The 17,721-nt window shown below is 42.7% G+C and overlaps 1 protein-coding gene across 3 annotated transcripts in view; it reads right to left on the reverse strand.

Moving 5' to 3' along the window:
* LOC139381208 (proteasome activator complex subunit 4B-like) overlaps positions 1 to 17,342 on the reverse strand; it is a 107,889-nt gene extending 90,547 nt beyond the window's left edge. The window contains exons 1-4 of one of the 3 annotated variants that reach the window (XM_071124655.1): positions 16,839 to 17,342; positions 5,869 to 6,009; positions 2,953 to 3,069; positions 1,946 to 2,002 (exon numbers count right to left, since the gene is read on the reverse strand). In XM_071124655.1, coding sequence (XP_070980756.1) covers positions 1,946 to 2,002; positions 2,953 to 3,069; positions 5,869 to 6,009; positions 16,839 to 17,035 — 512 coding nt within the window. In that variant the 5' untranslated portion in view covers positions 17,036 to 17,342. The remainder of the gene's footprint in view (positions 1 to 1,945; positions 2,003 to 2,952; positions 3,070 to 5,868; positions 6,010 to 16,838) is intronic. The other 2 variants (XM_071124656.1, XM_071124657.1) reach the window with 2 other exon arrangements.
* Between the last annotated feature and the right edge of the window lie 379 nt (positions 17,343 to 17,721).

Here is a 17,721-nt window from a genome sequence, read left to right on the forward strand (position 1 = left end):
CATATGAGTGTTTCTTAATGGACAACTTCAAGTAGTCCCTCCCATATGAGTGTTTCTTAATGGACAACTTCAAGTAGTCCCTCCCATATGAGTGTTTCTTAATGGACAACTTCAAGTAGTCCCTCCCATCTGAGTGTTTCTTAATGGACAACTTCAAGTAGTCTCTCCCATTCAGTCCATTTTCTTCCGTTTGCTGCCTAAATAATACAACCAACACCAGCCTACACTGTAGTATTGCTGACTGCTGTTACAGGCTTCGGTTTGGTAACGGTTGGGCCTTTTTCTGAATGTTACCATCATTATGAACAGCTTGAAAAGGTTGGTCACTCAACTCAGTGTCAAAAGATTTATCTGAGACCAATATAACCGCAGCTGTTGAGCTCAAACACCCTGCTTTCCCGCCACTCACACACCCTGAGCTCAAACACCCTCAATTACCCTGCCTTCCCGCCACTCACACACCCTCAATCACCCTGCCTTCCCGCCACTCACACACCCTCAATCACCCTGCCTTCACACCAATCACACACCCTGAGCTCAAACACCCTTAATCTCACTGCCTTCCCGCCACTCACACACCCTGAGCTCAAACACCCTCATTCCCCCTGCCTTCCCGCCACTCACACACCCTGAGCTCAAACACCCTCAATCCCCCTGCCTTCACACCAATCACACAACCTGATCTCAAACACCCTCAAAACTCCTGCCATCACTCACACACCCTAAAACCTCCTGCCATCACTCACACACCCTGAGCTCAAACACCCTACCTTTCCACCACTCAAACACCCTACCTTTCCACCACTCACACACCGAGCTCAAGTCATGCGTTGTAACTGCCTCGTCTATTGCATTCAACCACGCGCTAAACTCAAACTTATTCAAGTCTCTTTCAAATTAACCGTACTGCATTGCTTTAATTCAATAGACTAATGGGAACTATACAGATGAGCGACTTCTGCCAAGGGCTCCTGGCTTTGCAACTCAGGGCTTGAGTGAGTTGGGTGCGTCCCAATAGCCTAATCTTTTTTTTTCTCCAGAAATGTGCACTTGTTCACAAATGTTTATACATTTGTATATAGTAGTGAAAGAGTGCACACCTCAGGAGGAAGGAGAGATTTTTGGGACCCAACTATAGTTCTCTTATAGGTCTACTTCCCACAGACCGACCACACTGACAATCCCTAAACTCATCCTCTGAATTACAAATACAAAGTAACATGACCAGAACACCAATAGCTCCAACACTCAACCCTGGGGAACCCCAAACCCAATGACCTTTAGAATACTTGGGTGAAACATGTGATAATCACCCCCATCTTATACCAGTATACCAGGAGGAACAAGATACAAGAGCTTCAAACTACCTTTACCATGACTCTCACTCAGAAATATGGGACAACAGTTGTGGCACAAAAGAGCACAGATCAGTGCAAAGAAACAAGGTAAAATGTATTATCTGGTAGCGTGATTTAGGCCAAATTTGGAACTTTTCCCTAACAATGTGCATTATAAGGAAGCATTTTCTTTGTTGTTGCACAAATCTGTGCTCTTTAGCATCACGGAAAAGTTGTCCATCATGGATGTTTTTAAAGAGGTGAATTCAGAATGTGCTCTTGTAAAACAATTCAAGTGGCCTACTCTAGTGCTGACAAAGCAGGTCAAACCACGAAATCATATGGGACTTGACAAAGAATAGGTATGGGGGATATAGAGTCCAGTTAGATGCAGTGCGACAGTCTCCAATATGAGTGAAATGTTAACATTGCTTTTTGGTTTTAGGTTGATTTGTAGTTGATTTTACGTCAAACCAGCTGCGTGGGGGTGTCCAGTGTGCTTTTTGGTTTTCAACATGCAACATAGACAAATAAAAACCAAAGAGTGCCTGAATAAAAGGATGAAATACATTTAATTTTTTATCACAAAAGAGAAGCGTTGTCCTTACCACCTCTGAAACAATTTTATCATTACGTGTTTAGAGGAAGCACGAGGCCGTAGAGAACTGAATGTGAGAGGAAACAAAGGCATAAAAACAGATTCAGATTCACACTATGAAAAGCCAATCCATTTCAATATCAAATTCTAACACCTTTTTTTGTACCACAGCGTCATTACACATTTTCTCATTTGTTTTGTTTTTTCACTGCTCCTTTAATTATCATAGTATCAATAAACCGGGTAACTTGCTTCCCTTTGTGAAAGCCCATTATGTGCTAGCCAGGCTTTGTTGTAACACAATGTTTCCATAGCACTATACAAGAGCACCTCGCACTGCTTGCTGGGAGAAAAGGGGTGGGATGGAGGTCCTTGGCTATATGCAACCTGGGGGTGTGTTGGTACAGATTTGACAACTTTCAGAAATGAGCCTAGCCTACAAAAATGGTCAGGGATAACAATCTTTGCATGTAAAGGCATCAGCATACTTCCCAGACAAAACAGTCTGGAAGAGGTTGTGCATATATTATCATAACATTGTGACGTTTTTGTTCGTTTTGGACTTCGATAAGTTGTTTTTTCAAGCGAATGTCTTAAGGGAGTCCGCAAGCTACTCGTTTGGGTCGCCCAGACAGCTTCGGCTAGCAGCCAGCCAAACTGAAGCATGCTGAAGCCTTATGAAAGGATGCATCAAGGAGGCAAAGGGAAACTGAATGAACAGTGTGTTGAACTGTATTAGCCAGAACCGTGGCAGTAGGCAGTACCAACAAACCTCCAGCGGATTAACTGACACATTTCACAATAAATTCATTTATACCACCACTAGAGATTAGGAAGTGAGCTCCGTAACAAACACAAAGGTAGAAGCGGGGCCCCACCACCTTCCTGCTTATAGAGGGAGGGCTCAAAATGGGAAGAACCTATATTGGATGGGTTGGTTTCAATATGTGGAGATCTTTAAAAAAATAAAAAAATACATGTTTTTAACCATTCTGGTAAAAGAGAAGAGGGACGTACTTGGGGAACCAGTTGAGGCCCAGGTGTTCTGTCTTTGAGTAGAGGATCCTGTCTTGCAGCTCGTACAGTGGTCTCCAAGGCAACTCCAGGTCATCACGCGACAGCAACTCTGTTTTTCTGTTAGAAATAGAGTAGGTGGGGTTAAAATATGTTAAAGACTTATTAATTGAAAAAAATCATGTCACCCTTGCCTCAAAAAGCTTCTCACGCAATTGTGGTCAGAGGGTTCAATTTATGGAGAGTATTTCAACTCTGAAACATGAGTGACACTCAAGCTTCTCATACAATTAGGAGGGAAACAATAGACCCAAAATAAGTAGATTTTTTTTTCACCTTTATTTAACCAGGTAGGCTAGTTGAGAACAAGTTCTCATTTGCAACTGTGACCTGGCCAAGATAAAGCATAGCAATTCGACATACAACACAGAGTTACACATGGAATAAATAGTGGGTGCTGCTATGGTAAATAATACAGTAGAACAAAAGAAAACAAAAAGTCTATATACAGTGAGTGCAAATGAGGTAAGATAAGGGAGTTAAGGCAATAAATAGGCCATGGTGGCGAAGTAATTACAATATAGCAATTAAACACTGGAATGGTAGATGTGCAGAAGATGAATGTGCAAGTAGAGATACTGGGGTGCAAAGGAGCAAGATAAATAAATAAATACTGTATGGGGATGAGGTAGATAGATAGATAGATGGGCTATGTACAGGTGCAGTGATCTGTGAGCTGCTGCCAGCTGATGCTCAAAGTTAGTGAGGGAGATATGAGTCTCCAGCTTCAAAGATTTTTGCAGTTCGTTCCAGTCATCGGCAGCAAAGAACTGGAAGGAAAGACGACCAAAGGAGGAATTGGCTTTGGGGGTGACCAGTGAGATATACAGTGGGGCAAAAAAGTATTTAGTCAGCCACCAATTGTGCAAGTTCTCCCACTTAAAAAGATGAAAGACGCCTGTAATTTTCATCATAGGTACACTTCAACTATGGACAGACAAAATGAGAAAAAAAATCCAGAAAATCACATTGTAGGATTTTTTATGAATCTATTTGCAAATTATGGTGGAAAATAAGTAATGCTTCTTTCGAAGCCACTCCTTCGTTGCCCGGGCGATGTGTTTGGGATCATTGTCATGCTGAAAGACCCAGCCACGTTTCATCTTCAATGCCCTTGCTCATGGAAGGAGGTTTTCACTCATAATCTCACGATACATGACCCCATTCATTCTTTCCTTTACACGGCTCAGTCGTCCTGGTCCCTTTGCAGAAAAACAGCCCCAAAGCATGATGTTTCCACCCCCATGCTTCACAGTAGGTATGGTGTTCTTTGGATGCAACTCAGCATTCTTTGTCCTCCAAACACGGCGAGTTGAGTTTTTACCAAAAAGTTATATTTTAGTTTCATCTGACCATATGACATTCTCCCAATCTTCTTCTGGATCATCCAAATGCTCTCTAGCAAACTTCAGACGGGCCTGGACATGTACTGGCTTAAGCAGGGGGACACGTCTGGCACTGCAGGATTTGAGTCCCTGGCGGCGTAGTGTGTTACTGATGGTAGGCTTTGTTACTTTGGTCCCAGCTCTCTGCAGGTCATTCACTAGGTCCCCCCGTGTGATTCTGGGATTTCTGCTCACCGTTCTTGTGATCATTTTGACCCCACGGGGTGAGATCTTGCGTGGAGCCCCAGATCGAGGGAGATTATCAGTGGTCTTTTATGTCTTTTATTTCCTAATAATTGCCACCACAGTTGATTTCTTCAAACCAAGCTGCTTACCTATTGCAGATTCAGTCTTCCCAGCCTGGTGCAGGTCTACAATTTTGTTTCTGGTGTCCTTTGACAGCTCTTTGGTCTTGGCCATAGTGGAGTTTGGAGTGTGACTGTTTGAGGTTGTGGACAGGTGTCTTTTATACTGATAACAAGTTCAAACAGGTGCCATTAATACAGGTAAATAGTGGAGGACAGAGGAGCCTCTTAAAGAAGAAGTTACAGGTCTATGAGAGCCAGAAATCTTGCTTGTTTGTAGGTGACCAAATACTTATTTTCCACCATAATTTGCAAATAAATTCATTAAAAATCCTACAATGTGATTTTCTGGATTTTGTTTTCTCATTTATCTGTCATAGTTGAAGTGTACCTATGATGAAAATTACAGGCCTCTCATCTTTTAAGTGGGATAACTTTTTTTGCCCCACTGTACCTGCTGGAGTGTGTGCTACGAGTGGGTGCTGCTATGGTGACTAGTGAGCTGAGGTAAGGCGGGGCTTTACCTAGCAGAGACTTGTAGATAACCTGTAGCCAGTGGGTTTGGCGACGCGTATGAAGCGAGGGCCAACCAACGAGAGCGTATAGGTCTCAATGGTGGGTAGTGTATGGGGCTTTGGTGACAAAACAGATGGCACGGTGATAGACTACATCCAGTTTGTTGAGTAGTGTGTTGGAGGCTATTTTATAGATGACATCACCGAAGTCGAGGATCGGTAGGATGGTCAGTTTTACGTTGGTATGTTTGGCAGCATGAGTGAAGGATGCTTTGTTGCGATATAGGAAGCCAATTCTAGATTTAATTTGGGATTGGAGATGCTTAATGTGAGTCTGGAAGGAGAGTTTACAGTCTAACCAGACACCTAGGTATTTGTAGTTGTCCACGTATTCTAAGTCAGAACCGTCCAGAGTAGTGATGCTGGACAGGCGAGCAGATTAGAGTGATTAGAGTGACATTATGTGACATTGACTGATGAGGTGGACGAAGCATTGCATCATACTGGTCTCAAGATTGTTGATGGGGGTGTGTGTGTTGCTTTCATTAGGAGGTTGATGAGCAGAAGGGCCAGCTTTCATGCTCATCTCCAGCTTGTCAATGTGAGTGTGTTTGCATGCGTGACTGTGTGATTATGTGTAACCCATGGTCTTACTTGAGGAGGTTGATGAGTAGCCGGGCTAGGCCTTGCATCATACTGATCTCCAGCTTGTCGATGGTGATCAACTCGTACAGCAGCTTGATGAACAGCACATGGTCCTCCTTGCTGAACTTCCTGCCGTACAGCCGTATGTACCTACAAGAAAATCATCTTTAGGGCACAGCCACAGAGATGCATGAACACAAACCAGACGGGCCTCGACATTAACGCTTGTCCAGGACAAATAAAAAAGAAATAAAAAAGAAAGTTTCACAAGAATAGAGTTAATCTGCCCGAATGGAAATATATATATATATATTTATTTTTTGACATTTCCATATATGCTACTGTTCAAAAATTCAGGGTAACTTAGAAATGTCCTTGTTTTTGAAAGAAAAGCAATTTTTTTGTCAATTAAAATAACATAAAATTGGTCAGATGTCTACAGTGTCAGTCTACAGTGTAGACATTATTAATGTTGTAAATGACTATTGCAGCTGGAAACGGCTTTTAACGGAATACCTACATAGGCGTACAGAGGCCCATTATCAGCAACCCTCACTCCTGTGTTCCAATGGCACGTTGTGATAGCTAATCCAAGTTTATAATTTTTAAAAGGCTAATTGATCATTAGAAAAACCTTTTGCAATTATGTTAGCACAGCTGAAAACTGTTGCAAAAAGCTAAGAAAAAAGAGCAGTGACAGCCATAGCTAACAGAGGAGCTGAACTGGAAACGCCTCCCGCTTCATTTAAGTCTCATGTATGGGAGCATTTTGGCTTCCCTGTCAAATATGATGAAGGAAGAAGGGTGGTGGACAACACCATTACGGTGTGCAGGCGTTGTGCCACAAGAAAGCCGTATGATCATGGATATACATGGAGCATGGCCACACATTTAAAGCGTCGTCTCTCTGGTGTGTCAGTGACAGGAGCCAGCTCAGCCAAGAGACAACAACTTCTCACCGCGGCATTTAAGCGCTTTGCTGCAGAATCAGACCGGGCTGAAGCCATCACAATCTATTGGGATGTTTATCGCTGCAGACATGAGGCCACACTCTGTTGTGGAAAACAAAGGGTTTCAAAATATGGTGAAGGTGGTTGAGCCATGCTACAAAATCCCCTGCCACACCCACTTCAGTATGAAGATCGTGTCAGATCTTTATGAACAGGAAAATATCAGAATTGTCAACTAATTATCCAAGGCATCCTCTGTTGCCCTCACCACAGAGGAGTGGACCTCCAGGGCAACGGAAAGCTACGTGACTGTGACTGCTCACTACACCACAGAGGAGTGGACCTCCAGGGTAGCAGAAAGCTACGTGACTGTGACTACTCCACAGAGGAGTGGACGTCCAGGGTAACAGAAAGCTATGTGACTGTGACTGCTCACTACACCACAGAGGAGTGGACCTCCAGGGTAACGGAAAGCTACGTGACTGTGACTGCTCACTACACCAGAGGAGTGGACCTCCAGGGTAACAGAAAGCTACGTGACTGTGACTACTCCACAGAGGAGTGGACGTCCAGGGTAACAGAAAGCTACGTGACTGTGACTGCTCACTACACCACAGAGGAGTGGACCTCCAGGGTAACAGAAAGCTACGTGACTGTGACTGCTCACTACACCACAGAGGAGTGGACCTCCAGGGTAACAGAAAGCTACGTGACTGTGACTGCTCACTACACCACAGAGGAGTGGACCTCCAGGGTAACAGAAAGCTACGTGACTGTGACTACTCCACAGAGGAGTGGACGTCCAGGGTAACAGAAAGCTACGTGACTGTGACTGCTCACTACACCACAGAGGAGTGGACCTCCAGGGTAACAGAAAGCTACGTGACTGTGACTACTCCACCGAGGAGTGGACGTCCAGGGTAACAGAAAGCTACGTGACTGTGACTGCTCACTACACCACAGAGGAGTGGACCTCCAGGGTAACAGAAAGCTACGTGACTGTGACTGCTCACTACACCACAGAGGAGTGGACCTCCAGGGTAACAGAAATAGATCAAGTTAAACAAGGTTGGAATGTTAAGCAATGAAATATCAGTGTACTTGTTGACACCCACAGAACACAACTGTGACGAGTTTAAGCAAATATTAACATTGTGGCTATTATCGCAGGACTGTGACTGTGTGAAAACACCTCCCCAGTCAGCCTATTGTGTGCACTGACATTCATATTGCACCGTACAGCTTTACCTAAGGATTGGGGATCAATAAAAGGGGGTAAGATATTTTTTCCCAATGTCATCCTCAGAGTTATCAGACTCCAAAGCATCCATGCAGTGTTGTTTTTTCTCTGGAATAGTGTTCAATACACATAGGTTGACAATAAATGTGGCTCAATTCAGTTGTTTCAGAGTCCCGCAATAATAGCTATAACGCTAATGTTCTCTAGGTGTCACTGAGTAGACTGATACCCCATGTCATTGATCCACAATCCATAGATAAGGCTGTACAGTGAAATAAGTAAGCCCCCAATGCAATTCTAAAGTGTAATACATCCAGTGTGATTTCAACAGATGTCAAATTAACAAATTATTTATATAAACAACATTCCAACCTCATTTAGCATGATCTATTCAATTATGGCATAATTCTACTATTTGTATTAATTTGCATCACTGTCAATGACATACTTTTATTTTGAAGGCTAACCGCAAAGTATTGTGGCTAGCTTCACATAGATGGGTCTGACCAGCATTAATCAGATAAAAACGGTCTTATAAATTAGGGTTATTTTAACTTAATGAACACGTAAAATTATTGTGATGTGCAGGTCCTGTTTGGTCAACAAGCTTATCTGACACATCAAATAGTGTTATTTGACACGCAAAGATCCAAATGGTGTTCTATAGTATGAGAAATCCTGGTTGAGATTGAAACAACTCAACAACGAAACAGCACAGAAAGTAAGTGAAATAAATATGTTTTGTTATGTTTTACTGGTAATGGGGACATGCGTAAATGCCAATAAAATACCTTTTTGGTCAGTGTGGTGTGTGTGTGTGTAACCTTTATTTAACTAGCAAGTCAGTTAAGAACAAATTCTTATTTACAATGACGGCCCGGACGACGCTGGGCCAATTGTGCGCCACATTATGGGACTCCCAACCACGGCCGGATGTGATACAGTCTGGATTCGAACCAGGGACTGTAGTGACACCTCTTGCATTGAAATACAGTGCCTTGGGCCTCTGTGTCCATGTATGTGTTAACTATTTAACTGTACTAGAATGCGTAAAAGGCCGCTAAAATTGTAAATATCGGTATCGTATATCGGCCAAAAATGTCATATCAGCGCATCACTACCTTTAGGTGTTTGTTATTCAGGGAAAGAAACTCCCACGCAGCTTGTAAAGTAGCTCCATAACTTTTAATAAACACAATCTCTACATTTTTTTTTCTTCTTCATTGAATAACATTCACACATTTCTGATACATCTGGTGGGAATTCTCCACCCTCTGCAATAGACCAATGTCCCTAATAGGCATGGGTGGGTATACTGTACATACAAACACACACCGTATACCGGGGTATTTGTAAATAGCCACAGGATTGTTTCTCCAATACCTTCAAAACGATTTAGATTTTCTTTTTCAAATAAATGTGAATATTTGTAGATACTTAAGTAAAACCTGTAGGCAACTTGTGCAATACGTTAGGAGATCATTTCACCGGTCACTTTTTTCATTATGAAGCTTACGGTAGTCCCCAGGAAATTGGTGTTCTTTTACAAGCACACAACTACACGAGACCAGGGCCTTGAGTCACTCACTGTTGTGCAGCACACACCAGGTGGTGTAATTACAGTATGGAATTCACAGTGAAATGTTTGCCAGCAAGATATCTTACAACCATTAAGTTAACTGTATAATATGTTCTAAATGCTTCTAGGAAGGCTTTCCACTAGATGTTGAACATTGCTGCGGGCCATGGAAACCCATTTAATGAAGCTCCGACAAACGGTTGTTTCCAGAGGTAGTTTGGAACTTGGTAGTGAGTGTTACAACTGAGGACAGACAATTTTTACGCGCTTCAGCACTCAATGGTCTAATGATGTGAGCTTATGTGGCCTAACATTTCGAGGCTGAGCCGTTGTTGCTCCTAGATGTTTCCACTTCAAAATAACAGCACTTAGAGTTGAATGGGGCAGCTCCAGCAAGGCAGAAATTTGCTGAACAGACTTGTTTTTTTAACTCATTTTCCCCCCTCATCTTTACAGGAAAATACCACGGGCACTATCTGATGTGTGGAGACATTTCAATGCAGCTAATGTAGAAGGAAAAGTTGTGTACATTTGCAAATGCTGTGCCAAATCATGTGAATAATGCAACAAAGATGCAGAATCATCTGGCATCATCTGCATAAAGTTCCCTCAGTGCTCATGTAACAGTATAGACATTACGTCCGTCCCCTCGCCCCAACCTGGGCGCGAACCAGGGACGCTCTGCACACGTCAACAGTCACCCTCGAAGCATCGTTACCCATCGCTCCACAAAAGCCGCGGCCCTTGCAGAGCAAGGGGAACCACTACTTCATGGTCTCAGAGCAAGTGACGTCACCGATTGAAACACAACTAGCGCGCACCGCTAACTAGCTAGCCATTTCACATCGGCTACACTCACAACAAGCAGCCTATGACAAAAGTCCCTCTACTTCTATTCGAGGTGAAAATGATGAATCAGACACCTTAAATCGATAGCAACAGCTCATGGTCGTCCTGGAATTAGACGTTTTTTGGACTCAATGGAGGAATGTAGTCAGAGAAATGCTGACGAATGTCTTGCTCGAGCTGTGTATGGAACTGGTTCACATCTGATGCTCACAGGCAATGTGTATTGGAAGAGATTTCTGAATGTTATTCCCCCAGCATACACCCATCCAACCAGACATGCTTTATCTACTCATTTGCTGGGTGCAGAGTTCAAGTGAAAGTCAAGCAAATCATAGAGAAAGCAGACTGTACTGAAATCATATCTGATGGGTGGTCGAATGTTCGTGGGCAAGGAATAATTAACTACATCATCTCCACCACTCAACCAGTATTCTACAAGAACACAGACACAAGGGACAACACACACACACACGTCTCCACACTGCAGATGAGCTGAAGGCAGTCATCAATGACCTTGGACCACAGAAGGCATTTGCACTGGTGACAGACAATGCTGTGAACAGACAATCCTACCCTCACATCACACCCATTGGCTGTGCTGCTCATGCATTGAATCTGCTCGTCAAAGACATCATGGCACTGAAAACAATGGATACATTCTACAAGAGAGCCAAGAAATGGTTAGGTATGTGAAGGGTCATCAAGTTATAGCAGCAATCTACCTTACGAAGCAAAGTGAGAAGAATAAGAGCACCACATTGAAGCTGCCCAGCAACACCTGTTGGGATGGTGTTATCATCATGTTTGACAGTCTCCTGGGGGGGGAAGGAGTCTCTCCAAGAAATGGCCATATCACAGTCTGCCGATATGGACAGCCCTATCAAGAAGATCCTCCTGAAACTCCTGAAACCTATAGCAGTAGTCATTGCACGGATTGAGGGAGACAATGCCATCCTGTCTGATGTTCAGTCTCTGCTTGCAGATGTAAGAGAAGAAATCTGTACTGCCCTGCCCTCTTCACTGTTGCTCCAAGCAGAGGAAACTGCAGTTCTGAAATACATCAAAAAGCCTGAAGACTTCTGCCTGAAGCCCATACACGCCGCAGCGTACATGTTGGACCCCAAGTATGCTGGCAAGAGCATCCTGTCTGGTGCAGAGATCAACTAAGTCTATGGTGTCATCACTACTGTGTCTCGCCACCTTGGCCTGGTTGAAGGCACGGTTCCTGGCAGTCTGGCGAAGTACACTTCCAAGTTAGGGCTTTAGGATGGCGATGCAATATGGCAGTTGTGCCAACATATCTCATCAGCCACCTGGTAGAAGGGACTTTGTGGATCTGAGGCTCTTTCCCCCCATTACCTCCATCATCCTCCAAATCAAACCAACATCAGCCGCCTCTGAGCGCAACTGGTCCTTGTTTGGGAACACACACACACACCAAAGCACGCAACAGGCTGACCAATACAAGGGTTGAAAAATTGGTGACCATCTGGGCAAATTTGAAGCTTTTGAGCCTGACAACGAGCCATCCTCATCAAGATTTGAAAGTGACAGTGAAGATGAGGCCTCAGAGTCTGATGTTAAAGAGGTGGACATTGAGGAAGTCCAGACAGAAGACATGGAAGCCTGAGAGTCTGATGTTCAAGAGGTGGACATTGAGGAGGTCCAGGGAGAAGACATGGAAGCGTGAGAAGAAGACAACCAAAGCTTTAGTTTCTAGACTATGATTTTACAGATGTATGTTGAAAACGTTTTTTGGGTAGATGCGATGGATCATTGGGAATCATTCAATATCCCTTTCTTTTGTTGTTCAGTGAAATCATCCCATGTGAAGAGTCAACTAATTTAAAGTTTAATTCGTAACTAAATTATTTATTTATTTTTCTATTGGAAGGATTTAATCATTTGTAATTATCTCTACTTATGATAAGGCAAAAGGTTTGTTTCTGTCTCCATATGAAATGGTAAATATATCCAATGCAAAAATCTACATTTAAATGGTATTCATATTAATGTGCATATATTTCCATTAATTAACTCTGAATATTCCCCAAAATGTGCAACCCTAACGGTGCCACGTTAAATGTCACTGAGCTCTTCAGTAAGGCCATTCTACTGACAATGTTTGTCTATGGAGATTGCATGGCTGTGTGGTTTTATACACCTGTCAGCAACAGGTGTTGAATGGCTGTCCACATACTTGTATATAGTGTATGACAAAGCCCAGTGCTATCGGCCAAGCAACAACAGTACATAAATAGGCCTGCATTGAATGCTTCTTGTTCTTGCCAAGGAGCCAAAATACTTGTGTAGCTCCAGAATCTAGATCAACTGTTGAGAGCAGTGACTCGGTCATAGCCTGGACATAATCCTAATGCCCTGTTGGCATGAGTCCCAAAAGGCACCCTATTCCCTCAGTAGGTCACTCCTTTGGGCGAGGGCCCATAGGGAATAGGGTGCCATTTGGGACATAGTTACGACTGACTGACACAGCTTAAGGTGAAAGAGCCTAATGAGCCTAGTAGCTAGTACAACCAAATAAAACATGGCAAACACAACACAGACAGAGAGTAATGATGTAACATTGGCACGGTGTGAAAACACTGTCTATGTGTAACTATTCCTATAAAGCGTTACACAGCCTATATGTTTGGAACAGAACTCTTGATTTTGTGAGAAGCTCTGAAGAGTGCCTTGAATTCAGAACTTCTGAAACAGGCTCACAGATAACTGTGCTTCCATCTTCTGTAGCCTGACACTTTATATATAGTTCTCTTTCCTGAAGGTCTGGGTACAACAGGGATGTGGTACAGTTAATATACAGTCAACCATTGTATCAACCTTGTGTAAGGCCTTATTAATTATTATGGTGCGGTATCGTGTTTACATCCTTAATTACAGTCAGCTATAGAATGGGATCACCAGTGTGTTACCAATCCCACGTGGTCACACTCAAGCAACACCAAAACCATTGCGAAGCGGCACGTCACGTTGTGGAAGCGTTTACCTGGGACAGCATATCATATGAAGCAACACTGGCAGTGATTAGGCCATATGAGAACGTAAATAGTGCATGTTGAAGCAGACTTTGCACAATCAGTGAGCCCTGAACTACTGAGTACTTGTGTTGTGTAGTTATGAGCAGTAGCTTTACGAAACAAAAATTAACACAATATGCAACAATTTCAAAAATGTTACGGAGTTAGAGTTCATAAGGAAATCAGTCCATATAAATAAATGCATTAGGCACTCATCTATGGATTTTACATGACTGGGACTACAGATATGCAGCTGTTGATCACAGATACCTTAAAGATAGGGTTGTGGATCAGAAAACCAGTCGGTATCTGGTGTAACCACCATTTTCCTCATGCACCGCAACACATCTCCATCGCACAGTTGATCAGGCTGTTGATTGTGGCCGGCCTGTGGAGCGTTGTCCCACTCTTCTTCAATGGCTGTGTGGAGTTTAGAGGTTGACCGATTAATCGGAATGGCCCATTAATTAGGGCCAATTTCAAGGCAACGCAATAACAACCAAGCTCTCTCACGTTGCACTCCACAAGGAGACTGACTGCCTGTTACACGAATGCAGTTGCTAGCTAGCATTAAACTTATCTTATAAAAAACAATCAATCATAATCACTAGTTAACTACACATGGTTGAAGATATTACTAGATATTATCTGGCGTGTCCTGCGTTGCATATAATCTGACTGAGCATACAAGTATCTGACTGAGCGGTGGTAGGCAGAAGCAGGCGCGTAAACATTCATTCAAACAGCACTTTTGTGCATTTTGCCAGCAGCTCTTTGTTGTGCGTCAAGCATTGCGCTGTTTATGACTTCAAGCCTATCAACTCCCGAGATGAGGCTGGTGTAACCGAAGTGAAATGGCTGGCTAGTTAGCGCGCGTTAACTAGAGGGACAGAAGCTATACTGTTACACTGGCAATACTAAAGTGCCTATAAGAACATCCAATATTCAAAGGTTAATGAAATACAAATGGTATAGAAGGAAATAGTCCTATAATAACTACAACCTAAAACTTACCTGGGAATATTGAAGACTCATATGATTTCATATGTTCTCATGTTCTGAGCAAGGAACTGAAATGTTAGCTTTCTTACATAGCATTTTTGCACTTTTACTTTCTTCTCCAACACTTTGTTTTTGCATTATTTAAACCAAATTGAATATGTTTCATTATTTACTTGAGGCTAAATTGATTTTATTGATGTATTATATTAAGTTAAAATAAGTGTTAATTCAGTATTGTTGTAATTGTCATTATTACAAATAAAATAAATTGGCCAATTAATTGGCATCAGCTTTTTTGGTCCTCCAATAACCGGTATCGGCGTTGAAAAATCATAATCGGCCGACCTCTAGTGGAGTTGCTAGATATTGGCGGGAACTGGAACACACTGTCGATCCAGAGCATCAAACATGCTCAATGGGTGGCATGTCTAGTGAGTACGCTGGCCATGTAAGAACTGGGATATTTTCAGCATCCAGGAATTGTGTACAGTTCCTTGCGACATGGGACCGTGCATTATCATGATGTGCCATTAATCTGCCACCATCACAACAGTGGGCCTCATGATCTCATCACACTATCGCTGTGTTTTCAAAGTGCCATCGATAAAATGCAATTGCGTTCATTGTCTGTAGCTTCACCTGCCCATACCATAACTCCACCACCACGGGGCACTCCGTTCACATCAGCAAAACCACTTGCCCACACAATACCAAACATAGTCTGTGGTTGTAAGGCCATTTGAACATGCTGCCAAATTCTTAAAACAAACGTTGAATTAGCTTATGGTATAGAAATTCACATCCAATTCTCTGGCAACAGCTCTGGTGGACATTCCTGCAGTCAGCATGCCAATTGCACACTCCCTCAAATATTGAGACATATGTGGTATTGTGTTGTGTGACCATTCTGCCCATTTTAGAGTGGCCTTTTGTCCTCAGTACATGCTGCACAAGTGTAATGATCATGCTTTTTAATCAGCTTCTTGATATGCCACACCTGTCAGGTGGATGGATTATCTTGGCAAAGGAGAAATGCTCACTAACAGGGATGTAAACAAATATGTGTTTGTGTATGGGATATTTTATTTCAGCTCATGAAACCAACACATTACATGTTGTGTTTATATTTTTGTTCAGTGTAGTTTATTGCCATGTGACAGTAAACTGAACTCCCTTCTGGAAAATAATATTGTCGTCTTCATTTGGGAATATGAAGTAATGTTTGCCTTAAGATTCTCACACTGTGGTCTATCTACTCAGCTAGCTAAATCATGGGACTAATGTAAAACCGTCAACACCGAAGTCTTTGAAAGTGTACACAACAGACTTTCAAAAATCTTTCACAAGTCTTGAGTCCTCCCTTGGGCCAAACAATTCCCGTGAGATGGTACCAACCACACCGTCAGAGTGACTAAGCAATGGCTGGCTAGCTTAGCTAGCTAAGTAAAGGTATGATTAGGTAAAAAGAGACAATAGGTTACATGTCAGTAACATGTCTCAATTAGCTAGCTGGATAGATAGGTTCGCAGGGAAACGGATGTTAGAAACATATAGTTGGTATTAACTAACGTTAGGCCTTTAGAGTTAGGCATGCTTACAAACAAGATGCACTAACGTTAGAGGGCTTGTCCGTTATGTAGTTAGAGTTTCCCTAGCCACTTGCTGAGTTTAGCTTAACATTAACTAACTAGCGTGCTCAGTCTGTCTTAATGACACAGCAATTTATAGTTAGCACGGCGTTACTATCCGTGTCCATGGTTAACGTTACTCATATCGTGATTTAAGATTTAAGACAGCCATTTCGATGGCATTCTGTATTGAAATGTGAAAGTTGAGTAACGTTAGCTGGCTACTGTTCTGGCTGGCTAATGTTGGCTAGCTAACTAACTTCGTTAACTTCAGCCAACTAACGTTACCTCAGGGTTTCTTGCCTGGCTAACCTTAATCCTGGGAGCTAAATGCACAAGGCCGAGTCAGTGACAGTGATGCCTACACTGAGCTCAAAATACGCCGGTCAAATTGCGAATGTTAGCAAGCTACTACCGGTACCGTTAGCCCACTTTCGAACGGAAATCTAACTTTAGCTAGCCTAGCCTCCACTGGCTAGCCTCCTAGCCAACCCAAATATATGTATAACTTACTCGTCTGTGACTAAACTCCATCATTTGGGATGGAGCTGAGTCGGCTAGTTGCCAACTACATCAGCAAATAACGTTATTTGGCCAAGCAAATGTTCGTTGCTACCTAAAGCTAGTTCTCAGGGCAGGTGAATGGCAACCAGCTAACTAGAAAGTCAGACACTTGGGTAAGAACACACTTACGTGGAAAGTTTCCTTGTCCAAAACAAGACACCCGGCCATATCTCTCGAAGCTGGACAGCCCGGCCCAAGTTCCCTTTGATTTGACCCAAAATGACATTGGATTCGTCGTCTAATATATCCGCATATGGCAGAAGTTTGTTGTAGACGATGTCTTTTTGAGAGACAAATCCTAATGTCCCCGACACGTCTTTTTTCATATTACAATTTACCAAAATGTCTTTGTTATCTTCTTTGCTTGACAAGTTAGCGCGAAGTAGCTAGTTTGTATCCTTCTATAGCTAGCTACAACAACTTAATGTTTCCTTTTTAACATCTTAGCTAAATATCACAATTTTGCAGTGATAAGACTATATCCGGTATATATTCGATTCAGTTGAAGATTGTTTCTTGAAAAATTGCATTGGCACTTAAAAATGATTTATTCTTAGCCAACTACCGAAGCTACATTCGGCTGACTTTTCACGCAACCACTCCTCCCCGACCCCTACAGTCATTTCCGCCAGTCAAAAAACAACTTCGGCGGATTGCATTCAATTTAAGGAGCGTACACCGCCACCTACTGTAGTGGAGGCCATTCACTGCCGACCTAAATTAAAATATTCGTGATATAGTTCTATACAATTGGGGAAAGGAACAATTACCCTGCCAACTATTAGCACTCTAAAAAAAATAAAAAAGTAACCACCACCCCATTTCATCCTACTCCAGACCTATGGTCTGGGAGGACAGAACTCTACCACTCAATACCCCCTAAAACTGTTCTCCAGTAAAATCTCGCAATGCCAAATATTTCTCTGCCGCCACAACCTCTTTTCTGTGACTTTCGATCAATTTCTGCAGCACAATTGGCAACCATAGCTATGAATGCAAAGAAACCTACCTT

This window comes from Oncorhynchus clarkii, chromosome 23, assembly GCF_045791955.1.
Source record: "Oncorhynchus clarkii lewisi isolate Uvic-CL-2024 chromosome 23, UVic_Ocla_1.0, whole genome shotgun sequence".
NCBI classification, from domain to species: Eukaryota; Metazoa; Chordata; class Actinopteri; order Salmoniformes; family Salmonidae; genus Oncorhynchus; species Oncorhynchus clarkii.